The sequence below is a fragment of the Xenopus laevis genome, chromosome 4L, assembly GCF_017654675.1.
Source record: "Xenopus laevis strain J_2021 chromosome 4L, Xenopus_laevis_v10.1, whole genome shotgun sequence".
NCBI classification, from domain to species: Eukaryota; Metazoa; Chordata; class Amphibia; order Anura; family Pipidae; genus Xenopus; species Xenopus laevis.
Window position 1 is genome coordinate 138,975,405 of NC_054377.1, and position 26,872 is coordinate 139,002,276.

Consider the following 26,872-nt stretch of genomic DNA (forward strand, 5'->3'; position numbering starts at 1 on the left):
CATCCAGACAGCAGCCAGGGAGATCCACTCGTATAGCGGTCGCCAAACTAGCGGATCTTTTCCCCGATATGCCCACATTGAATTGGGCGATATCCGGTTGATCCAATCGTGGGCTGTAGGGACCAACGATCAGAACTGAGGCCAAATGGGTGGTCGGAACGTGGGACCACATCAACGAAAAGATGCGGCCACGATCCAACGGGATTTTCTAACCTGCCCGATCAGCATGGCCAGATATCGATCGGGAAAGACCTTCAGGGGGCTTTACGCGTGGCCTGATAAACTGCTGACTTGGTCTGTCGGCAGCTTTTAACGGCCCGTGTATGGGGGCTTTAGTAAGGGGGCCAGAATCACCCTCGGCCTTCACATCACAGGACAAGAATTGCCTTCTCAGAACAGTAATTGCAGTTTAGTGGAGGGCAGAGGGGTTGTGGCATTGTGGTGGCAATGTGTGACAAATACTTACTGTACATGGCAGAACATGTTTTCTTACCTAACTGGAGGCAGTTTTTGTACAAGGACAATGGGAGGGCCACCTAATTACTACAGTACATAAGGAGTTGGCCAACCAAGAAATGGTCATTCTGACAGCAGGAGGGACGCATAACACTATAAAGCTTCCACACACCCCTCCTGACTCACATGTCAGTTTATTGGCCCCCTCATCTCATTGTCCAACAAATATCTGGCCAGTTATCAGGAACTAATCATTAGCCCCTGGGCTATTTCAGCCAGTGCACACAGACCTGCTGCAAGAGAGTGATGATGCCAGTTGGTGACATTCTCCTAAAAGCTACTATTATGTAATGGAGGGGAATGTCCCTCAAGAGGCACAGCAGAAGTAGAAAAACGCGCTGTGAATGACAATGACACATAATGGGATTCCTACACTGAGCCCCACGAGCAGGAGTGAAACTATAACACATTCCTCTGGGCTGGGAGCAGGGGCTGGGCTGCTATTGTACATTAGGCTTGTCACTCACACAGCTACAACAACTTCCTGTGGGAGAATAGAAGGACACGCCCATCCCTCGTTTCAGCCCACACTCTGACTGAGGAGAGGGGGAATCTCTGTGCTGCGCAATAAGAAGAGGTAAAACACAATTAAAAATATATCGTTTCTCAAGGACACTGTTCATTTAAAGTCATGGGGGGGGGCATAAAATACTGGGAGATGAAGGATGTCCAGTTCATTTATTTGTATGGAATTCTTGGGGAAACAACTCCGGCGGCCATCTTGGTACTCCGCAGACATGTTGGTGCTCTCCTTCCATACGCTCAGTTTATTCACCCTGTGGCTGGCTTGCTGGTAGCCATCTTGTTACACTTCCGATTAGAAAGTATTATTCGGTCGGTCATTCCCATTGCGAAGTTTTTGCCTCTCACTGCCGACATTTATTTTATTTATTTTTATTCTTATTTGTCAGGACTGTGTGACTGGGATCCAAAGAACCCACGTGGATGATTGAGACTCCGAGGTGAGTGAGCACTTAAATTACCTCAAAAGTGATTTCAGCTGACACTGGGTGGGCACAGCTTTAACCCTTACCTTGCTGGTGATTTCAGTGGGTGACGGGTGCTCTGGGAAAGGTGTTGTTTAACCTTAATCCCAGAAATGTCTGTGCTTCGACATAGGGCAGGCTGTTTTCTTTGCTTGCTGGTGACACATGTCATTGGTGGGGAAAGCATTGAAACTTCCGTCATTTCCAAAGATTGTGCCTGGTTTCGGCAAACGTTGTTGGGTTTTATATAACTGACCAACTGCATAGGAGTTTATGGTAGGGATGCACCGAATCCAGGTTCGGGATTTAGCCAGGATTCGGCCGAATCCTTCTGCCCAGCCAAACCAAATCCAAATCCTAATTTGCATCTGTAAATTAGGGACGGGGAGGGAAATCGTGTGACGTCTTGTCACAAAACGAGGAAATTTTGCACCCCCAATTTGCATATGCAAATTTGGTTCTATATTCGGCTGAATCTTTCGCAAAGGATTCAGGGGTTCGGCCGAATCCAAAATAGTGCATGCCTAGTTTATGGCCTGACTTGAGTGACCTGTGATTTTTCGAATTTTCTGTTATGTAATTTGTTAAAGGAGTGTGTATATGTATGTATATTTATTTGTATAGCGCTCTTCGAGGGCAAAGCACTGTACAGCAGAATAATAAATTAGTAGAATAAACAGGGGGTCTGCAATAATAGATACCAATAATATAGTACATAGTACATTATTAAAAATACAATTCACATAAATATAGAGTATAGTAAAGTATTTGCCTTTTAATTCTGACTCTTTCCAGTTTTCAAATGGGGGTCGCAGACCCCATATAAAAAACAAATGTTCTTTAAGGCTACCAATATACTGTTGTTGGTACTTTTTATTACTTTTTTACTCTTTCTCTTCAGGCCCTCTCCTTTTTATACCCCAGTTACTTATTTAAATCAATGCATGGCAATTGGACACTAGCAACCAAATTGCTGAAACTGTGAACCGGAGAGTTGCTGAATAAAAAGCTAAATTACTCAAAAACTACTTATAATAAAAAATGAAAATGATTTGTAAATATCCCTCTACATCATGCTTAAAGTTAATACAAAGATGAACAACCCATTTAATAAGCTGGCCATAGCCACTGTAACACAGGTGTGAGGGATCTAGATCTATAGATATTCCATATCTCTAAAATAGCTATTTTACTGTTCACATATTCTTTCCTTGCTCAGCATATATCATACAGTTCAAAACCGAAACTAAGCAGGAACCTCCTTGAGAGCCAGCGCTCTGCATGTCACTACTATGCACAAGGCTCTGAGGAAGTCTGCACACGACACTGACCATACAAGGATGTAACCAATCACCAAGTGCCTTGTGGACTGTGACGTGTGTTATGCACATGGCTCTGCGAGCCAACACCCTAACTTGCCTATATAAGCTTGTAACTAACAATAAAGATAGCGAGAAAAAGCATTTTATACTGAACGTTCTGTGTCAGTGGGATTGTTCCAGGTGTACACCCACAACTGATAACCTAATTAGGATGGGAATAGATATTCTCCAGACTGCTTGAGTCCTTAACAATTTGGCGCCCAACGTGGGGCTGCAGGTTCTGACTGCTCATTAGCCGATACAAAGGAGACAGGTTGATAGAGGATGGGACAGAGACTGATCACCTCCGGGACACGGTAGGACCTATGTTTTAGTTTCTTACCCGTGTCAAACCCGTTCACTATTGTTGGTCGTACCTGTCGTCTAAATCGACTCCTAGCAGCCAGCAAAGACAGGTATTTTCTTGACTGCAGCTTTTCTTGAACCTGTATAAGACTATCTAATACCCGGTTTGTGTTTTGTGTTATTCTCCTTCCAATTGATTTGGATAACAGGAGAGTCTTGAGAACAGAAACAGGGACGTTTATGTAGATACATCCACGGGATATAAATTCCCTGCTGGCTGAGCGGTGGGCTCACCGGTGTGTGGTGGTCGCCGTGTGAGTAGACACATATACAGGCAGGAAATTCCCTGCCGGCTGAGCTGTGGGCTCACAGGTGTGGTGGTCAGAAACATGATGCGGACTTGCGCGTGGGGTATCCGGACGTCGATAGGATGTTGATACAAATCTGTCTCTGTTCGTCATAAGACCCCATAAATTCCATCGGAATAGAGGATATGTCATGTCCTGACTCTGTGTGTGGTCTTCTGTTTGGCACTACTGAGGGGGGTTGGAGACTCTCTAAAGTTATTCAAGGGGGTTATCCCGAGAGATACCTGGGTAGGAAACGCCTTTTGTCTAGTGTCCCAGACTTTCTGGCGTATCGCCTTAACGTTCACTTCCCAGTAGGTCAAGACAGTCTAGGTCTTAGTCTGTTTGAAGTGTGTGAGAAAGGCCATCAGCCCGTTGAGTATGGCTGCCACCCAGCAGAGGGTTTAGCAGAGTATGAACAAAACAAGCAGAACCGAGTAAAGAATCTGTTGAATGTGGTCTGGTTCGCACCAGATGATGGGGCAAACCAACAGCAGGGTAAGAAATGGGGTCCCGGCATGTGAGTTGGTGGCAGCCCAAGAGGGGAAAAAAGCATGTGAAAAATTATGATAAATTAGCAAAAGTGTGTGATTTGACTGCACATGGCTACCGGCTACAGCCGGAAGAATGGCGTCCTCTTAGCGGAAAAGAGAGGGCTGCTACAATATAAGGGTTTTTTAGAGACCGCTGACGCATGGATCAGAGTTGCTAAAGGTTTACACAAAGAATTTTGGTCCTAACAAAGAATAATTGAATCAAATGGGAAAATTAAGTATTTGTATCATAAAGAACCGCCTTTCCCCTGTATGGCGAGCGTCCAGCCACCGCCCTATGATGGCGCCGCCAAAATCATTCCCGCCACAGCACCCACACCCATTGGTGGCCATCTTAATACTCTCATGCCTGGCGGCAAATTTGATACAGACAACGACCCTCACTCCGGTGGCGGCCATCTTAATACAACATTCCGGTGGGACAACTCACACCAGCAAGAAGGAGAATGGGGGTACAGGGCGCACCCGTACTATATGTTACTTTTACACCTTCCCAAGCCTCCACCCTGATTAAAATTAAAATAAAAGCAGGGGATGCCTACTGGCCCATTATGAAAAATTGGCTAGATAATTCCAGAGTTGTAAGTGATACAACTTATGAATCTGGTGTGGAATTCTGTGACCAAATTAAATCCTGGGCACAGAATAGGTTGGCTGATCAGGCTATAAGTATTCAGGACATCACACAAGATAAAACAGAATCTGTGAGAAATATCAAGTCCGGATGATGCAGGTGTTCTATCATCTGGGGATTGATACTTACAACAAAGCGCACGCCCAAATGTTTTCATCTGCCTTTGTGAATGGTTCACAGGAACACATAAAAAAGGGCCTAATCACCGCTCGCCCAGAATATCGCACGTTGCCACTGGAAACCCTAACGCTAGGAAGCCTCCTTCCAAGTCAAGCCTAAGCCCACTCCTCTCATGGTGGCTAATGACACTACCCCTGATAAGAAAGCAAGAACTTGTTATAAATGTGGCAACCCTGGGCATATCAGAAGGGACTACAGGGCCCCTAGACAACACCGCAGAGATGATTTCCCACCTCCAGACCCAACACCAGATTTCCCCAACCCACAGCAATAGGATGTCGGCAACCCTGTGTCCCTCCCCTGACCCTGTTATGGCACTCACGAAAGAAGATGGTGGACCATTAGGTAAAATCACTCTGCCAATACAAGGTACCCCTACCACATTCCTTATCGACACAAGTGCTGGCAGAAGCGTGATCAGGACCCAAGATCTACCATACGACGCTCTCCTTTCGGACATCGATGTTTCTTGTGTAGGAGTGGATGGAATTCCCCGGAAGAATCTCCTAACACAACGGGGCAATTGTCAAATGCACTTCTCCCTGCAATACCCCTTTGTTTCTGGTAAAGAAAAAGGCTAAAGAAGGGGAACCAGATAAATACCGTCTAGTGCAGGATTTACGGGCTGTCAATGAGGCCACCATTTTCGAAACCCATATCCTCATACTACCTTAACTGACATCCCAATCCACCTCGTCGATCTCGCATTCTTCAGTGTTCCCTTACACGTGGAATGCAAATAACTTTTCGCTTTCACCCACGAACTACAACAGTACACCTGGACCGCCATGACACGGGGCGCATAATTTGCCTACCTTCTTTTCCCAGGCCCTGACCTCCATCCTTGATTCCTGGCAACAATCACATCCACACGTTGCCCTACTGCAATATGTGGATGACTTGCTTTTCTGCTCACCAGATCAACACACGGCCGAACTTGCCTCAGAGAGTCTACTCTGCCACCTGGCTGCCCAAATCCAAATTACAATGGTGCAAACAGTGTGTTATTTTTCTCGGACAATGTATCTCTATGGGTGCAAGACACATCACTGAGGACCGGGTCAAGGCCCTCCAAAAGATACCCCTCCAAAGAGGACACAAGCCACTCCATGCCTTTCTCTGCCTCATTTCCTACTGCAGATCATGGATTCCTGAGGCGTCCCTTCTCATGTAGCACCTCTATGATGTCTGAAAGACTGAACCCTTTTCCATGACACCTGAGGCCGCCTATAACTTCCACATCTTGAAAAAGGTCCTCTCCACGGCCCCAGCATTAGGGCTTCCAGATTATGAAAAAGCCTTTCAAATTGTTCGCCTCTGAACTCCAGGGCCATGTCCTCGGAGTCTTAGCCCAAACCCATGGCACTCGCCTCAGGCCAATCGGCTATTTCTCCGGTCAAATGGACAATGTGGCCAAAGGGAGTCCATCTTGCATGCGCGCAGTTCATGCTGCCCAATTACTCCTCGACAAAACTTCAGACCTCATCCTGGGCCACGACTGCATCTTGCTGGCCCCTCATGACATAACTGCTATCCTCAGTCAAAACCAACCTTCAATGCTCCCTCCTTATACCCGATAACATCACCCTCCAACGATGTACTATCCTCAACCCCTCCACACTTCTACCAATTCCCGAGGGGGGGGAATACAGGATATCGACGACGACAAGGAGGACATAAGGAATGGAAAAGGAGCACATGATACACATGATTGCTTTAATCTTGTGCAACAAGAAGAATCCCATCTTCCCACTGTCAGTGCATCCCCATTGGATAACCAAGACATCACCATGTTTGTGGATGGACCTAGATTTGCAGATGACACAGGCAAATTTCACGTCGGATATGCAGTCACCACTACTGATAAAGTACTCCAGGCAGGAGCTTTGCCCACCATTTTGTCCGCCCAAGAGGCAGAGCTAAAAGTCCTTACAGCAGCATGCAAAATCGCCAAGTATAAGCGCTTCAACATCCACACTGACTCCCGATACGCCCAAGGAGTGGCCTTAGACTTTGGTGTTATCTGGAAGACAAGAGGATATTTGACGGCAACTGGAGCACCCATCAAACATGGCAAGTCTGTTGCTGACCTTATGGATGCACTAACTCTGTGGCAACCACATGGCTGATCAAACAGCAAAAGAAGCGGCCATGGATCAATTACAGGAATTGCCAGAAGACATGCGAGTAGAGTCGGCTCACCAGGATGAGACCAACGAAATAACTCCCCTCTTCCAGATAGACCTCCTAGACAGTTTGGACAAACTGAAAGAAAGTCAGACAACCGCAAGTCAAGAGGAAAAAGATGGGTGGCTGGGAAAAGGAGCTGTGTTACAGGATGGAATCTATACACACAACAAGAAATTGTGTATACCAAGAAGCCTATATCCGGCCCTGGTCCAATTGGCCTATGGACCTGCCCATATATCCAAAAATTTGATGAACAACCTCATAGCAAAAACCTACTTTGCTCCCGGGATAAACACCTTTACCAGGAACTATAGCACATCCTGCACAATATGTGCTAAATGTAATCCAGGACGATTGGAAAAACCTCCGGCAAAACATTTGGCTAAGCCCTTATATCCTTTTCAGAGGATCTAGATAGACCACACCCAGATGCCAAAAAGTGGAAGATTCGAGTATCCTTTAGTAGACGTTCTCCGGCTGGCCAGAAGCATACCCGGTGACTAACATGACAGCCAAAACTACCGCAAAGAAGCTACTCTTGGAAGTGGTATGACGTTATGGGGTCCCTGAAGTAATTGAAAGCGATCAAGGGCCCGCCTTCACCGCCACGGTTAACAAGGAAATTTGGACAGCTTTGGGAGTCACTCTACACTTCCACACAACTTACCACCCACAAAGTAGTGGAAAAGTTGAAAGAATGAACAGCACCCTAAAAACAAGAATGCTAAAAAATGGCCCAAGATTCGGGGATGAAATGGCCAGACAGCCTGCCTATTGCTCTGTTCAGTGTCAGAAACACACAAAGGGGGGACCATAAACTGTCCCCCTTTTGAGATTCTATTTGGGGCAGCCCCTAGATTAGGATGTTACTTTCCACAATTGTAATCAGATGTATTGACTGACTTTGTATGCCAATTAACCCGTGAACTGACCAATGTACATGGTCAGGTCTTTTCCTCCATTCCAGTTCCCGTTTCCGATGTGGGTACACACCCTCTACTTCCTGGTGAGTGGGTGTTGGTCAAGACATTCTTAAGAAAACACTCCTTGGAGCCCAGATTTGACGGCCCTTTCAAAGTTCCCTCACCACCATTACTTCAGTGAAGCTGGAAGGGAAACCCACCTGGATCCACGCATCCCATTGCAAGAAGGTTCCAGCACCGTCCTCCACAACATGATAGAGCTATATATCCTTTTCCTGATTGGTCTGGGGGGGGCTCTACAAGTTGCTATAAGACAAAAGCAAGGGCTAACTACATTTTGGTATAACTCCTCTAACACACATGTAGCGACCTTTGTCTTTGACTACTGTAACATAGTCTCATGCCCTCAGGCAGCCCCCTGGCAATGTAACTTATATCGTGACACCCCTACGTCTAGGTCCACATACATATGTGTAACGGATGACTACTGGGGACGTAACTGTGATTACTGGGGATCAGTAGGGTGGAATACAGGTCCAGACTGGGGTTACAAACCAGAGAGTGTACGACAACGAGTAGATAAGAACGGAAAGTCCCTCCTTAAGCGAATGACTCTCTTAAAAACAGGTACGTGCCTAAATGAGGGTGTGACAGGTCGCAATATGAAGCTCACCCTTACCATTGAGAATCCTAGTCCCGCCGACACTGGCGAATATGTATTAGGCACCTGGGCAGCTGGAATGTCTAGGGGTTATTGGGGACGATTCCAGTTAAAAGATATGTATGACTCTGAAGACTGGACCTCCGATACCTCAGTTCCAAACCCTTTAAAGCCCCACATGACTACATTGGAAAATATGGTTGCTATAGCTAATCCCACCTTTGAAGACACCATGGCAGTGGAAACTGGGTTCAGTGACACCAATATTTCGGATGGATGACTGGCTGGCAGAAAACCTTCGTCCAAATTGGGATCACTCTTCTTATAGTTTGTTTTTCTTTCCTTCATCATCTGTTGTATCCTTCCATACGTTAGGAAACTTGCCAGTAAGGCTGTTGACGTTTCCTCCCCAGCTCTCCTCTACCAAGATGCTCAACCCCTTGAGACTAAGTCCTATACTCCTCTACAGTCTACCCTCACATCATCTTACCATGCCATTTCTCCTTGTCAGGGATAGTCAGGTCGGTGGAGTTGGTAGGGTTGGTCCCTGGCTTTGTGCTGGTCTCTCCAGGCCTTGCTGAAACTCCATACCCACCCTTATGGTGTATTCCCTCTGGAGCAACTTCTGCCTACTTTAGTAGGTAGGGACAGTAAAAAGACCTTTTAAGGGGGGATTGTGAGGGATCTAGATCTATAGATATTCCATATCTCTAAAATGTCTATTTTACTGTTCACGTATTCTTTCCTTGCTCAGCTATAGCTCAACATATATCATACAGCTCCAAACTGAAACTAAGCAGAAACCTCCTTGAGAGCCAGCGCTCTGCATGTCACTACTATGCACATGGCTCTGAGGAAGTCTGCACACGACACTGACCATACAAGGATGTAACCAATCACCAAGTGACTTGTGGACTGTGACGTGTTATGCACACGGCTCTGCGAGCCAACACCCTAACTTGCCTATATAAGCTTGTAACTAACAATAAAGATAGAGAGAAGCATTTTATACTGAACGTTCTGTGTCAGTGTGATTCTTCCAGGTGTACACCCACAACTGATAACTAAATTAGGACGGAAATAGATATTCTCTGGACTGCTTGAGTCCTTAACACAGGCAACTTGAATGCTATGGCCTTCTGATAAATGAGCCCTAATTTTTCTTTTATTACACTGAAAGAAAACATAGCCTGAACTCGTGCTTATATAATGCATTTTGTATGACTAGTTTTGTGTGGCACACTTGATGTACTGTGCCACTGATTTTATTTTTTTTGCCCTTTTTTCTGGTCTTAAAATTTGTTCTGTAGCTATAATTGGGAATTTAAATAATTTTCTGGTAGGAACCATGCAGTGTTTAGACTATTTGAAAGTGACTTAGAGCCTGGGGCAGTCTGGATGATGTGCATACTAAGCATCTTTTGAGTGAATGTCCCAGGTTCAGGGATATGAGTGTCCCTGCTTGGTCCCAATACTCGCTGAAGGCCTTTTTTTTTTTTAGCTGGCGCTATTGTTTTCCACAATAGCCGCAGCTACAGTGGAAACAATTGTAAATAAGTCCAGGGGGAAGTAATTTTTATGTGACAGGTGCCCTTTAAAGGAGAACTAAAGCTTAACTAAAGACGTAGGCTAGAAATGTTGTTCATTATGCTTTGGGCTTCTGTACCAGCCCAAGGCAACCACAGGCCTTTAGCAGTAAAGATCTGTGTTTCCAAAGATGCCCCTGTAGCTCCCTTCTTTTCTGCTGATTCACTGCACATGCTCTGTGCTGCTGTCACTTACTGAGCTTAGGGACCCACTCACAATATACAGTACACATAGAATAGAAATGTCACAATATAAGGCTGATTAGTAATTAATACAGATAATGACTACATGGCAGCACAGAAACCAGTGCAATTAGCATCAGAATTTAATAATCGGCCCTGAAGTATCAGCTTATATTACAGACCAACCTCTGCTTGATACTTTGTGACGACCCCTAAGTTTAGCTTCTCAACAGCTGCTCAGAGCCCCTGAGCATGTGAGTGTCACTGACACTTTGCAAGATGGTGAGCCCCTGTGACAAGTTTGAAGTCCTGGATCATTGCTGCTGTTGAGAAGCTGAAACTTTAGGCTGGTGCATTAAGTTCAGTATCTAAAATATGGCATTTTTAGCCATATTCAATTTTTAGGCTTTAGTTTTCCTTTAAGCAATCTAATTTTCACATTGTATGGTGACATAGAAGGCAAATACTTTAATGTGTGTGTGTGTGCATGCATTATTAAGTGTTGGTAACATAAAATTCTACGTCTATCTGAGGATTCAACATTAATCGTCTGCTGGTGGTCCAATGGATGGGATGACTGATATCCAACACTCCCACCATACACTTGGTGTATGGCCAAGACCATCTGTCTCTATATCTTATTTTTGATCAAACTATTATTAAAGGCAGGCAAACTGGCCTTTCACAAGCTGATCTAAACTGCTGACCTGTCTCCTCACGGCAGACTGCTGGACAGTATATGAAGTCTTACCCACAGCCTACCTGAACAATATATAGCTGGTTAGAAAATCCTGTTGCATGAGGACCACATCAGTGCGTTGATGTGGTCCTTTCCCTACAGGTCTGCATAGGCTGGCATTATGATTCAATTCAATCTTTGTCCCACGGACCAAATCATTGAGTAAGCCTGGTAAACTCAGTTTAAGGCATAAGTAATGTGTCACTTGGATGTGGGTACCTTCAGGCTTCCAAGAAACAATCCAGTAGGGTTTTTGCTTCAATATTGAGACTAGGGATGCACCGAATCCAGGTTTCGGTTCAGGATTTGGCCGAATCCTTCTGCCTGGCTGAACCGAATCCTAATTTGCATATGCAAATTAGGGGTGGGGAGGGAAATCATGTGACTTTTTGTCACAAAACAAGGAAATAAAAAAAATTTCCCCTTCCCATCCTTCCCAGATTCGGTTCAGTATTCAGCCGAATCTTTCAAAAAACACCAATACCCACCCCATTCTGCACTCTCTCACTTTTTTTATTTTTGTCCACTGCAAAAATGGAATGGATATCTACCTGAACATTTTTTTACAGCCTTGATGTAAAGTAAAAAATGACTCCTAACAAGTCCAGACATCTGTTAGGACCAATTTTGATGAGAGACTGCTTCTCGTAAGAGTAATAAAACACTATAAGAGAGTCTTCCCTGTTGAGATATGACCATATTACAGGTATAGGATCCATTTTCAGAATTACCGAATGGCTGTCTCCCATAAACTCCATTATGATCAAATATTTAAAATGTTTAAAAATGATTTCCTTTTTCTCTGTAATAATAAAACAGCAAATTGTACTTGATCCCAACGAAGATATAATATTAAACCTTATTGGAAGCAAAACCAGCCTATTGGGGTTATTTAATGTTTACATAATTTTTTTAGTAGACAAGATATAGAGATCCAATTTACGGAAAGACCCCTTATCCAGAAAATTCCAGGTCCCGAGCATTCTGGATAACCTGTCCCATACCTGTACTAGCTTTTGTGCGCTGCCTGGGGCACTATTCAGCTCTGAATAAAGAAGTTGTTGCTATCAATTTGTAAAAGTATTGGGTATATTGATAGCTCAAAATAATTATTTTTGCAAATGTAAGTTTACATTGTTAGGCACAGGCACGGCATTGTCCCATCAGAACACACATGGATCTTTCTGCAAAAATATACACTTTCTTATTTCCACAGATCAACCTTTTTTTAGCCCGCTTCTGTAAAGGAGGAGAAAAAGCTTAACATGCCAATGGGCTTACTGTGTCTTTATGGCAGTTCTGAGTGTGTCTAACGTTGCTTGCTTACAGTATGAATTATATTTTTTGAAAAAAATCTGATGAATATAAAAGAAGATTCCCCTCCTCTGATATTTACAGAGTAAGTATTGTTCTAGACCACTTTTAAAATCATTATTTTTCCTTTTTGTTTTAGACTTGTTCCGCCAAATGAGCTAATAACTAGGACCTTTGGTTACATAGAAGCCAAGCTGACAGTTGGGGGTACTAGATCCATTTTTTTGATAGCTGCCCAAATAAGTATGGTTAGCTGTGTTCTCCACTGAGATGATTATTATATGGTCATTAGCCAGATGGATATATCTGCTTGATTTTGAACAGTATTGTGTTCATTTTGACCCAAACCCATAGTCAAATGTTAGCCAATTAGTATGTTTGGGTATAATTCTTTATGCATCTCTTCTGTAAATCAGGCCCTCTTTCCCAATTGGAAAACATCTTTGGGTGCTCTTACCCTTGCATAACCTGGGATGTTCCAGGAGGGAAAGAAAACATATCCAATCTCTTCTTCAGCAATGTGTTCTGCAGCATTGTACAGTAGATGGGTGTATACATGAAATATACAGGTTATATACAAAGACACAATTGTTAACCAATACAAGAGTTAAAAAGCTCCCTGCACTCAGTATTGCACACTTCTCATGTGGTATACTTTCTCACCATGAGACTCTGTAGTAGATGGCTGGAGGGGCTAGCATTCTGACATCTCCAGTGGACCTGTGGAACGCAAGAAGCCAACGCATTTTTCTTGGGGGGTGGCATGGCTTTTTTAACACACTTTTACCTTGTAGCATGCAATAGTAAATCAGATTTAGTGTGAATCACCACAAGCCCATTAATGGCTGTGACATTACCCAAAAACACGAATAGCCTTGTTTTCAAGCAATAACTTTGCCTAAATACTATATAAGCGATGGTTCCCATCCCAAAACATATCTTCCACTGGACTGTAAAATGATTAACTGTCCAAGGTGTAATTAATAATTTTGAAAAAATACACACTTACAGCTTGATTTGTGTAATCAAATACCTCCAAAAGGTTTATTGTGGAGTGCAAGCAGAAATACAAAATGTTTCAAGGGCCTTACCCTTCAGTTGTAAAGCACACATAGTGACAAAGGGGTGTGAGGCCCTTGAAATGTTTGGTATTTCCGCTTACACTCCACAATTTGATTACGCCAATGAAGCTGTAAATGTGCATTTTTTTATTCTTATTATTACTTGGATGTAATGCACGGTGAGCCCAGTGTTTTTTGTAACTGCACTGACCGGAAGAGTGGAAATAGTACAATGGTGTATTGAATCCTATTTTTCGCCAAAAGTATTATAGTTAGTTCCGTTGTCTTGAAAATGTATAATTAGCACCAACCAAGCGTTTTTAACTATGCTTAATATATAATTAAGTTAATTTACTTCTTTAAATATGATGTATAATTTGAAAATTAAGATTGCACACTTTAATGAACAGAGCCCTCTTTAACGCCTCTATCAATTAAAATTTGATTGTGGGTTGTATTTTTCTTGTATGCACCCGTTTATTGTACAGGTCTGATGGATATATTGGTTATTTCTAAATGCATGTTAGTAGCAGCATTACACTTGCACCGGGGATGATGTTACAAAATGAAATTACAAAAAAAACTTCTCTTTCATATTTTAGGTGCCGTGAAAATGCCAAATTGCATAGTGAGAGGTTGTCGCCATAAAAGCGGACAGAAGGTCCTGTATCCGGATGTCGTCCTTCACTCTTTTCCAAATAATATACATATGATAAAGAACTGGTTGTTACAGACTGGTCAGGTTTTTGGGGATATTGATGCCTTTGCAGAAAAAGTTCTAAAAGGAAATAAAACATCCAGCTTCCGAATGTGCTCAAGTCACTTTGCAAGAGATTGCTATATGGCTAAGGGCTCCAAAATCACCTTAAAACCAAATGCTGTTCCAACCATCTTTGATACATTGCCACCAGCTGCTGCTGTTCCTAGTCTGATGTCATTGCCAACAGCTAAGAGACGGAGAGTAGAAGATGAAGTACCATCGACTTCTGTCACTATTGTACGTATAATTTCAAAACTTGTCACAGTACAAACACAAACGGATGATAGAATTCTCAAAAATGACTATTGGGTCAAGAGACACAACTGGCCAGTAACTGTAAGTGTTGGTACACAGACCGATACTCCAGCAGAGACAGATGATATAGAAAATGAAACTAGTTCTCAAGAGGTAACAGTTTGGCATGCTGATAAAGACAACTTGTATCCAGTATATGATGCACCGATGAAAAGTAGCATGAAAACATCAGCCAAACAAACCACCATAAAGCTGGCCAAACAGGAGCAAGCAGGTGATACTCTTGAATCTATTGAAAATCTAGAAGACCCGTTGGATGCATCATTTGGTCTTTGTCCGGGTAGGCCATTTCAGGAGTCTGGTGCTTTAAATAAAGTTGCAGAACAAGGACACTTGGTAAGACAGAAAAAATTTATCGTGTTTGAAGACTCCTTGAATAGTCTACTTGCTCTGGTTCGCTGCCAGCACTCCCAATTGCCACCATGTCAAGCACCAGTTAGTCACATTGAAAAAAAAGTAGATGGAGGCTTGCTAACTGTGCATTTAACTTGCCTAAATGGCCACAAGTCACTAGTCTGGAATACCCAACCGGTGTTTGGAAATGTATCCGCTGGCAATGTTTTAATGGCGTCTAGAATTTTACTCAGTGGTTCTTCATTTGATAAAGCTCTACAGATGTTTAAAGGTTTTGGAATACCAACAATCTCACCTAAGACATACCATAAATATCAAAAAGTGTATCTTTTCCCAGCAGTGGACTATCAGTGGAAGCTTGAAGAGAGCAAAATAAAAAAGGAATTGGCAGGAAAACCAGTTGCACTAGCAGCAGGCAGGCAGGTCATCGATCTTGGGCATTCCAATAAATACTGCGTGTATTCCATGATGGATGTGATGTCTAAAAAAATTGTCTCTTTCAAAATGAAACCCTTTGGTCCAGAGACCACATTAGAGGAAACTGAGAAACTGACCTTCCAAAACTGCGTCGATCAACTAATTAGTGATAAACTGGATATCAAGATAATTGCTACAGATCAGCACACTGGAATTAGAAAACTAATGGAGATAAAATATCCACATATTGAACACCAGTTGGATGTTTGGCAGCTTTGCAAAAGTCTTGCTCAAAAACTAGAGGAGGCAAGCAAGAAAAAGAAATGCAGTACCATAGCCAGTTGGCTTTGTGCCATCACAAAACATCTCTGGTGGTCTGCCCAAACTTGCAAACAAAATGTTGATCTTTTCATTGAGAAATGGAAGTCGGTTCTCTTCCATGTTGCAAATGTGCACAGTTTTCAGTCGTTCAAATTTTACAAAAAATGCCAGCACAAAAGCATTTCGGATACGGAGAAACAGAACACAAACTGGATTCCTTTAAATCATCCTGCTCATGCAGCCCTGGCCGAAATAATCAACGATCCTTTTCTCTTGGATGATATTGCAAAGGCGGAAAAATTCTGTCACACCAGAGATTTGGAGGCTTTTTACTGCAAAATTGAGAAATTCCAGTCAGAACATTTTTCCCTCGTTACTGATGAACTATATGTGCGCACTGCTCTGGCTGCTTTATCATACAATCGGAATGGAACCAGAGAACCACAATCAATGTGGCCATTGAAAGCACCATTGAACGTTGGAGAAAACTTTCTCAAATTTTTTTCCCCTACGGAAAGAAGAGACCTGGTTCTCGATGCCATATATGAAGACAGTGTAGAAAGTGACTTTTCAGATATAATGTCACAAATAATGAAAATGTTGTTAAGTGAACTAGAACATAAAGGGAAGTAAATGCTGACCTGCTACACAGCAAAGCTAAATGTTCTTATTTGGTGGAAACCAGAGATCCGACATGTTAGGTCATTGTTTACTACATAAGGATACAAAGTACATTTTGGACTGATTTTGAAAATACATTTTGTGAATTCAAAAAATTGCATATAGATTTGTTTTAGTTTGTTTTTTATTTTTTTATTACAATATGTGTCGTTAAAATGACAACAAAACTTTCTAATAAAAATTCATCTGTGAAATATTTTCAAACAGTTTTGGAGCAAAACTTATTTTATAATGATATCCATTAAATAATAACATATTCTAAACAATACTTTAAACCAAAAAGATAACATTGTTTGGGGGTTACAAATGAAGATTTTTTTTTTGTTTGTTCGGACATTTAAGGTTTGGGTCCTGTACAGTATCTTACCATTTCTTTTGATGAAGTACAGGTAGGGGATCCAGAAAGCTACAGATTAAGGAAAGGGCATCTCCCATTGACTCCATTTTATACAAATAATTAAATTTTTTTTAAATGATTTCCTTTTTCTCTGTAATAATAAAACATTGCCTTGTATTTGGTCCAAACTAAAGGTGGCACATACACTGGCAGATTAAAGCTAGCGATATGAGTCCTTTAGACCGATTTGGCAGCTTATCTGCCCATGTGTGGGTGCTCGTGATGGGTCCTCCCAATCGATATCAAGCCAGATATTGATCAGGCAAGTTTGATAATTTTCTGCGATCCAGGGCCGCATCGGCTAGTTGATGCGGTCCTGCCACCCGTCGATCTCGCCAAACGAGCGGATCTAATAGTGTATGGTTACCTTAAAATATAATTAATCCTTATTGGAAGTTAAGGTGTGAAGATCCAAAATCCTGGAAAACCCCAGGTCCGAGTATTCTGGATCAGTATTTGGCTAATTCCCCAAATAATGTGCCTGTCTGTTCGTAGCAGATGTTTCTCTTATGCCATGTCGGAAGCATTATAATGTGTTAAATGCCAAAGTACAGGTATGGAATCCAGTATCCGGAAACCTGTTATCCAGAAAGTGCTGTACTATGGGAAGCAAATCTAGTTTTAAAGTATTTACTTTTTTCTCTGTAAATAAACAGTACTTGATCCTAACTAGGCTTTGTGAATCCATATTGGTGGCAAAACAATCCCATTGAGTATATTTAATGTTTAAATGATTTTTAGCAGTCTAGGGTATGTTGATGCAAATTACATAAATGTCTCTTATCTGGAAAGCCCCAGGTCCAATGCATTCTGGGTAATAGATCCTATACCTGTATTCTGCTTTTGAATTGGGAAACCTCTGATGCCTTTGATAATTTAGCATGAGTAAGGTTATATCCTAATATATACCCACTTCCGGACACAGTTTTCTGTGCACCTTTGCATAGGCGCAAGTGTCCAGAGGCCCCGAGGGGGTGCAGGTCCGGGGCCGATCGCACCCCTGGTAGTTACACCCCTGTACAAAAAGTACATTGCAGAAATTCTCTTTGCCAGTCTATGTGGAACTGCATGCAGCTGCTTTATGTCACACTTTGACTAAATAAATCACATGTGTACACAAAGATGTGATTATCTTTAGGGTCAGGCCACACGAGCAGATTGAGGGAGATTAGTCGCCCCAGTGACAAATCTCCTTTTCTTCGGGCCTTCCCCCAGCCCTCCGCCGGCTAAAATGAAAATCGCCTGGGGAAGGCACACACGGCGTTACGTTTTCTGAAGTCACCGAAAATTTCCTCATGAGTCAACTTCGGGTGACTCCGGAAAACGGAAGAGCGGCGTGTTCCTTCCCCTAGGCGATTTTCATTTTAGCCGGCGGAGGGCTTGGGGAAGTCAGTTCGGGGAGATTGTCACCTCGAAGAAGAGGAGATTTGTCGCTGGGGCGACTAATCTCCCCGAATCTGCTTGTGTGGCCTGACCCTTAAATTACACAAACATTTTCTTTCTAAACATAGGTCTATTTGCATTGGAGGTGTTGTTTGTACATGCTTAGAGAAATGGCTGAAGGAAAAAAAGTAGTTGTTGTTACATTCTCTAATTAGATCAGGATTGTTTGCGATATGCAGCCTAGAAGAGCATTCTTCCTGCAATTGCTATTTGTCAGTGGGGGCACTATGGCACCTCATTTTGGGCTATGAAAAAGCGACTTAAAAGATGCCCAAAGTGCCCCTGAATAAAATAATAGCTTGTATGTATGTATACATGTATGTAACTATACATCAGTCCCTTATCCATGAGTATGACAGTTAGTGGATTGCTGCCTAAATAATCAGTATGTGGTTCTACGAAATGAGGTATTTTTACCTCAAGACTCTGCTATAGGGGATAACATGTGTAGATAATATGTACTTTTGTGTGTTTAAAAACTACCAATGACATCTTTAAACCACATGTAACCGTAAACTTCTAATTCTAAGTTAGACTCAGGTTAACACATTTGGTTCTACTTTGTCTTGTCATGTTGTATTCTGACCATGGGGTGGGTGGTAGTCATGTGCGGGTCGGTAAAAAACCGACCTGTACCCGACCTGTGATCAAGCTGTTAGTCTTAATAAACCCATGCCAGATTCAGGCATCTCTGATCTCACCAGAAGGGTAGGGCAGGCAAGTGTGAGTATAAATAAGCTGATGGTAGGTGGTAGAATTTGTAAGTACTAAAGATGTTTGCCAGCCCAAACCCGTGGCATACTAGCTCTCGTGCAATGCTTTAGGCCAGGGGTCCTCAAATCTTTTTAAACAGTGCTGGGGGGCTGGACTATAGTTTGAAACAAAACATGAGCAAGCACATTCCCATGCACACTGCACATATTTTATTTCTAGTGCAAACATGAAAAAGTAAGAACAATATAATATGTAAAATGAAGAAAAATTTTAACCAACATAAACTTACCAGTATTTCAAAGGAAAGTGTGGGCAGGGCCGGATTTACATAGCAGGCACCCACCCCTATGCCGCTGCCATTAGTCACCCCTGCCCCCTCCCCTTAATTTGTGCACATACACAAATTTTAATCATCAAGTCTGGAGCACTGTGGAATGGTGTTTCTCATGATCAGCCCCAGAGCTTCCGAACCAATGCGGGTGTGGTTTGGCTTCATGCCACCCCCTAAAATCCTGCTGCCCTAGGCCCGGCCTTGGTGGCCTTTCCACAAATCCAGGCCTGAGTGTGGTTCTGCTTTTGGCTGATAAGATATCAATATCCGGTTCCATATTTGTCACTGCCAGTCCTAACAAGTGATGCAAGTGTGCATTCACAGAAAATAGAAATAGGTGCTGCCAAAGATGGTTGCCATTTTGAGTGTATGGTTCCTGAGATTAAGATATGTCTCAGAGGGGAGAGAAGCATAGAAATTAGTAAGGCTGCTTGACCTGAATGTGTCTTTCAGAGATAAACAATTCTGTAGTTTAGCCAGTTCCATTTGGTAAATTGGATCAATAATTTCAATGTCAACAGAAAATGGGTTCCGGAAAAGTATGTCCTGTTCATGGAGATGAAGTTGTTTAAAGCGATACTGACACGTTCCTATAAAAATCATGTGTCAGTATCAAGTAAATGCTGCACCCAGAATAGTTTACCTCAAAGCCGCCCGCGAACCTGTGGGCAGCCGAACCGCTGACACTGTTAATATTCTGTGTTCCTTCAGTGACGCTGGGCTGGGGCAGAGTTATCCTTCCATAGGCTGAATTCCTGTTTTCGTTCATAATTCGCCTGTGGAAGGATCGTGACACCCCCAGGCCAGCATCACTGAAACATCTTTGGCCTCAACTAGTCACGTCACCGGGGCCCCCGCCCGACGCTAATGATGCTGAATGCATCGCTGGCTGCGGCCACAGCAGAGGGGGAGCCGGGTAAATTACCTTAGAGGGACCACGGCCTGTAGTTTAAGGACCCTTGCTTTTGGCTCTGTTGTGAAGATAATGTTACATAGAGGATGCTTTTCTCCTAATGTGGCTCCTATTTGCTTGAATGGAAATGTCAGGAAGTGCATCTGTGAGCTATTTTTTTGCTTTAAAAACTCTCAACAGGGCAGTTTTGGGCTGAAAATCCTTCCCAACATTTTTCATTCAAGCAAAGCTAATCACTTTTTTAGCCAGGTGACATGCAGTGGCTGAAAAGTACCTGTGTGTTAAAGCGTATCTGTAACCCAGACATGAAAATCTGTATAATAAAAGTCCTTTTCAAATTAAACATGAAATCCAATTTTTTTTTTTATTAAAGCATTCATAGCTTTATTTAAACTTTATTTAGAAATCTCAGGTGTCCATCAAATATTGCCTGCCCCGCCTCTATATCTTAGGCGGGGCAGACCATTACTTTCACTTTCCATTCAGCACTTACTAGATGTCACTGCTCTCCCCACATTCCCCCTCTCTATTTAATTGTGTAACCAGCGCATGGGGATGGTTATCAGCTCCCCTATTTTGAGGCACAAACAAGTTTTTTATATGATGTAAAGCTTTCCTTAATTACAGTGTTTACAAAATGGCGCCTGCCGGCTTGCTATGATTGGGAATTCACAGAGCGAAGGAAACAAGATTCAACTAATTTATATAGATTAATTAAAGTTTATTTTAGTTGACTAACATGATAAAATAGGATTTGAATTATTTTTTTTCGGATGGCCGGTCCCCTTTAAGAGGAGGTGTTTGTAGAAAACATATGGAGAAAATATCCGGTGTGTTGTGAGCTCCCATTTCAATTTTCCTTTTCAAAATAAACTTTTACTGAATAATCCAGCAGTAACAGCAGTGCTGTGGGGTTTTTTTTTTTTTCTTTCTTTTTTTGAAATAGATACTAAAATTGTTCATTATTTTATTACAGTATGAAAAATCCTTTGAGATACTCTTAATGTAAACAAGAAATTCTCCTGCAAAAATTCTGCTAACCGTAAGTATCATACTGGATTGTTGTCTGTTAATGAGAGCATTTTTGGTGCTACAACTTTTCCTTGATTACTTTTGCTACTGCAGATTACTTCCAGTCAAGTCCAGTGGAAATGATCACAAGGCACAGAAGGCTGCATAGCTGCATCAATGTCAACCCTTACAAATGAACCCCAGTGCATATAATTTACACCTAACCATATTGCTTCTTAATACATTTCAGTTCCTCAAGTCTAAAGTGGGGCCTCTTGTACTTTGATCTTTTCTGTGGGGGGGGGGAAAGGAACTCATGTCCCCTCACAAGTGATTTTTCCCCAGTGAAAACAACCCCAGACAGTGTCTACTCAGTTTAAATGTTCTATCCCTTTTACCAGTTTAGTTGCACATCTCTCTTCTCCCTTTCCAGCTCAATAATATATAATGATTGAAACCCAAAACTGCACTGCATACTCAAATTGAGGCCTTACCAGGGATCTATAAAGCCGCAAAAAATGTTTCATCCCTCAAGTTAGTGCCCTTTTTTATGCAAGATAGTACTTTATTTGCTTTAGTAGCCACTGATTGACACTGCCTAGAATCACACAGCTTGTTTTCGAAAGAAATACTACTCAGTTAAGGAAGTCCCCAACACACTACCATTTAGTGTAGAACTCGTATTTGTTATTTCTACCATGGTGCACCTTACTTACCATACCAATCTTAAAGGAGAATAAAAAGTTATCACTGAGGCATATGAAATGTTAGGCACCCCACAGCCCCAGCACCAGGTGATCATAATCACTTACGTGATACCCCAGACCAGTGCTTCAGTTACCAGAAAAGTACACAGGTCTGGAGTACTTCCATACTAGCACCACATTGAGATATTTCTGCTTTGAAATGGGTGCGCACAGTGTCGGACTGGGACACCAGGGGCCCACCAAAAGTTTTTAGACCAGGGGCCCACCCTCAGTACTATTTTCTTCCTCTCCTCACTCAACCTCTATTATCCTAGTCTCTTCTCTTTACATACTATAATCTATTATTTCATCTATTTACCCACTTTGTTCTCATAAAAATAGGTAATGACCATGATATAGGCCAAATGTTTAGCAGCATGAGGGCCCACTGACACCCGGGCCCACCTGGCGTTTTCCTGGTATCCTGGTGGGCCAGTCCGACACTGGGTGCGCATGTGCAGTATAGTAAAAATCTGGCATGCATCATCCCATGCTAATGAAGAACAAGATCGCTCTATGATACTCATTGAAAAGTACTCCAGGCCAGTGTAGTTTCCTGCTAATAGCATGCAGGGTCATACTGGGCCATTGGACCCCTTGCCAACCAGGACCCACGAGCATCAGAACATTTGCCCCTTCTGATGGTCCACATTTTGTGTGCAGACGGGTGGTGTGGCTGGCCGATGACATATGGAGGAGCTGCAGCTGGCCACTGCATTGGGGGCCCCAGACGGCTGCTTCGGGAGGGGGGGGGCCTGGACACCCCAGTCTATCATTGAGAACACCAGCCTGTTGTATCAGGTACGATGTGCGTTTGATGAAAAATCTGGTGCTCATGACAAGCGCAGCATCAGGTGACACAGCAAGCCTTGTTCTTACCGCCTGCCTTTGGGTACGGGGTGGGAAGGGGGACAATTCTGCCCCACCCCTCTTGAATTGACCACTTCTTAACTCAGGCAGCATTCTTAACTCCAGCTTGTCTGATTTTATTGGCCTTGTTGTACCTAATAAAAGCCTCATATGTCCAGAATAACTTAAATGCATGTTTTTTTTTTCTTGCCAACTTCAGTTCTAATGCGTCTATGAAGCCATTAAGGTTTAGCTTTGTAATGTCTTTCCTTGCTTACTCGAGGATTTTTCTTTCAGTGTTTTGCCCTGTGAAAACCCTTTCACAATTAATGTATTGCAGAGATGCCCTTATACTGCCTAATCTTAGTTACTGCTTTATACAGTTTATTCTGAAAGATAATCTCAAACAAGACCATGTTTTGATCACTGTTCCTTAAATGCTCACCCATGCAAATGCTAGAGATTAATTCATATTATTTGTGATTACCAAGTATCTTTCCCAGCAGTTTCTTGAACTTCCTGAAAAAAGCTGTCAATAAAAAACCTGTTAGGCCGGCCAAATCAGAAAAAGTTAATTATTACTTCAAAAAAGGCCTTTCTCTTGTTTTTTAAGTAATGCTTTCTAGTGATTCCGACCGAATTTAAATAGGAAGTTATTTTTGGACCATGGCTTTTTACAGATTTGGAATTCTAGCATGTTAGGAGTTAGTGTTCATATTATATGTTGTAAAGTGATAATTTGTAAACCATGCCTGAAATATATTTTTTTTTTGGTAATTTTTCCCTTTAAAAATAACTGGATAATTTGAACTTAGAGTGGCATTACCAGTAGGGGGTAATATGATGATATGATTAATATGCTATAAACTTTTTACTTTCATATTGTAGGTGCTGTTAAAATGCCAAATTGCATAGTGAAGGATTGTCGCCACAAAAGTGGACAAAAGATTCAATACCCAGATGTCGTCCTTCACCCTTTTCCAAATAACATAAATATGATAAAGAACTGGCTGTTACAGACTGGTCAGGACTTTGGAGATATTGATGTCCTTGCAGATAAAATTCTGAAAGGAAAGAAAGCCGCAAACTTCCGAATGTGCTCGTGTCACTTTACAAGAGACAGCTATATGGCTAGGGGTTCAAAAACGACCTTAAAACCAAATGCTATCCCAACCATTTTTCCTGTAATACTGCCAACTACTGTTCCTAGCTCGATATTGCCAACAGTGAAGAGACAGAGAGTAGAAGACGAAGCCCCATCCACCTCTGCTACTGTTGTCCGTATTGTTTCAAAACTTGTCACAGTGCATACACAAACTGATGATCGAGTTTTCCAAAGAGACGCGTCAGTCAATACGTACAACTGGCCAATACATGTAAATGTTGCTACTCAGACTGATCCACCAGTGGAGACTGAAGTTTTAGAAACTGAAAACAGAAGTGGATCTCAAGAAGAAAAGGGTTGTGGTGCTGAGAAGGACCATTTATATCAAACAACATCCACTAAAAAAGTAATCAAAAAATCTTCCAAAACAAATAAAGATAAACCAACCGTACAGGAGCAAGCATGCAATACTCTTGAATCCTTTAAATATCTAGAAGACCCTTTGGATCCATCATTTGATGATTCTCCTGAAACGTCATTTCATGAGCCCAATACAAATGCTGTACAAAGAAACTTTGTAAAACAGAAAAAATTTATTGTTTTTGAAGACTCCTTGGATAGACTTCTTACTCTTGTTCGTTGCCAGCACTCACAGCTGCCACCTTGTCAAGCACCAGTTAGTCACATAAAAAAAAAAGTAGACGGAAGCATGCTAACTGTGCATTTAACATGCTTAAATGGCCATAAATCATCATGGAATACCCAACCAGCGTTTGGAAATGTATCCATTGGCAATGTTTTAATGGCCTCCGCAATTCTACTAAGCAGTGTTTCATTTGAGAAAGTTCTAGAAATGTTTAATATTTTTGGAATACCAGCAATCTCACCTAAGACATACCATGAATATCAAGGGGCGTATATTTTTCCAGCAGTGGACTATCAGTGGAGGCTTGTTGAAAGCAAGATAAAAAAGGAATTGGCAGAAGATCCAGTTGTAGTGGCAACAGGTAGGCAGGTTGTCGATCTTGGGCATTCCAATAAGTACTGTATATCGTCCATGATGGATGTGATGTCCAAAAAAATTGTCTCTTTCAAAATTAAACCCTTTGGTCCAGAAAGCACATTAGTGGAAACGGAGAGACACACATTTCAAGCCTGTCTTGATCAACTAATTGATGAGAAGTTGGACATCAAAATAATTGCCACCGATCAGCAGGTCGGAATGAGAAAACTCATGGAGATAAAATATCCACGTATTGACCACCAGCTGGATGTGTGGCAGCTTTGCAAATGCCTGGCCAAAAAATTAAAGGTGGCAAGTACAAAACGGAATTGTGACAGCATAGCCAGTTGGATTGATTCCATCACAAAACATCTCTGGTGGTCTGCCCAAACCTGCCAACAAAACACTGATCTTTTGATTGATAAATGGAAATCGGTTCTTTTCCATGTTGCAAATGTGCACAGTTTCGATTCACTGAAACTCTACAAACAGTGCCAGCATGGAAGCATTTCATATGAGGATCAATTGAACACAGATTGGATTCATTGCAATCATCCTGCTCACTCAGCCCTGGTTGAAATAGTCAATGATCCCGTTATGCTCGATGATATTAAAAAGATAGAAAAATTCTGTCACACCAGAGATTTGGAGGCTTTTCACAGCACAATTGAGAAATTGCAGTCCGATCACGTATCTTTGAGTACTGATGAGCTATATGTGCGCACGGTACTGGCTGCTTTAACATACAATTGGAATGTGACCGGATCGCCGACCTCCATCATACAGCCAGACACATCTTTTTTGAATATTGGAGAAAACTTTAAAAGTCAGTGGGTGTCCAAATATGAGTATTGTGAAAGTTCCCTCTCAAATATAATGTTAGACACTGTGAAAATCTTGTTTGGCCATCGGGAAAATAAATGGAGCTCAGCATCGAACTTTCTTCCTAAAACAGTATCCTGCAAAGCAGAGGACTAAAGGCTGTTGTAATATGGGAACCTTCATTAAAACTAGGAAACCTTAGGAAAAATCCTATAGATTGGTTTGATTTACAAGAATTAAAAATGCAGTTGTTTTTGAATTGATATTGAAAATACATGTTTATAAAAAAAAAAGTGTAAATGTTAGATTTTATGTTTTAACTATGTTCTTTATAATTAGGAAAAACTCCTATAGATCGGTTTGATTTACAAGAATTAAAAATGCAGTTATTTGTGAATTGATATTGAAAATACACTTGTTCATAAAAAAAAGTATAAATGTTAGATTTCATGTTTTAACTATGTTCTTTATTATTAGTTGTATATTATAATGCAGCATACATACATAGACTACATGTAGTGACAGATGCAAACAAATCTTCCAAATAAAAAAAAATATTCAACTATTAACTTATGTGCAAATAATTTTTGGACCAAAATGTATTTTATTTGTGGGTTGGGAAAATCACAGCTTAGTAATCGCTCGTTGGGTCAAAACAGAGACTTCACTGAATTCTGAAATTATTTCTAGATTTTGTTGAATCCTGACACTTCGTGTTTCTTAAATATAATTCAGGCACATTCTAACTACTAGAAGCAACAGAGTTATTTTTCTCATTTGTAAAGGATGCATTTCTTATGATTTTTGTCCTGAAGTTTGAATATGCAAATTACAGTTTGGATCAGGTTGAGTATTTAAAGAAATCTATTGTGAAAGGTTCGGTATTCAACAGAATACAAAAATTGTAGTCTATGGGGCAAATTTACTAAAGGGGACGTGACTAACGCTGGCAAAAATTTGTGTGATGTCATTTCGCAACTTTGCCGATTTACTAACAGTCGCTGACGTAACTTCGCCAGCGAAGGAGATAGACTCTAGTAGTACTTCACTCCCTAACGCCAGGTGAATTTGTGCTCTGGAGAATGGACGTAACTACACTAAATCACTAACTTGTTGAATTTACTGAACGTTACCTCTTGCGCCAGACTT

General features: G+C 41.8%; 2 protein-coding genes across 3 annotated transcripts; both read left to right on the forward strand.

Moving 5' to 3' along the window:
* The first annotated feature begins 938 nt into the window (after positions 1–938).
* Positions 939–16,595, forward strand: LOC108714696. Of its 2 annotated transcripts, XM_018259133.2 has the most exons (4): positions 939–1,093; positions 1,428–1,478; positions 12,383–12,565; positions 14,144–16,595. In XM_018259133.2, exon 4 carries the CDS (start codon positions 14,155–14,157, stop codon positions 16,339–16,341), a length of 2,187 nt encoding a protein of 728 aa, XP_018114622.1. In that variant the 5' UTR covers positions 939–1,093; positions 1,428–1,478; positions 12,383–12,565; positions 14,144–14,154; the 3' UTR covers positions 16,342–16,595. The 2 variants fall into 2 exon arrangements, with proteins under 2 accessions (XP_018114622.1, XP_018114621.1); XM_018259132.2 differs by lacking the exon at positions 12,383–12,565.
* LOC100158331 (uncharacterized) lies at positions 1,068–26,278 on the forward strand. Its single transcript, NM_001127777.1, is given in 5 exon segments — positions 1,068–1,093; positions 1,428–1,478; positions 21,164–21,229; positions 23,682–24,978; positions 24,981–26,278. Coding segments are annotated over 2 exon segments (1,305 nt in total). The 5' UTR covers positions 1,068–1,093; positions 1,428–1,478; positions 21,164–21,229; positions 23,682–23,692; the 3' UTR covers positions 25,000–26,278.
* Positions 26,279–26,872: the final 594 nt, after the last annotated feature.

Bases quoted from the DNA above. Each gene is read 5' to 3' on its own strand.
- LOC108714696 (XM_018259133.2), top strand. From the start codon at position 14,155: ATGCCAAATTGCATAGTGAGAGGTTGTCGCCATAAAAGCGGACAGAAG.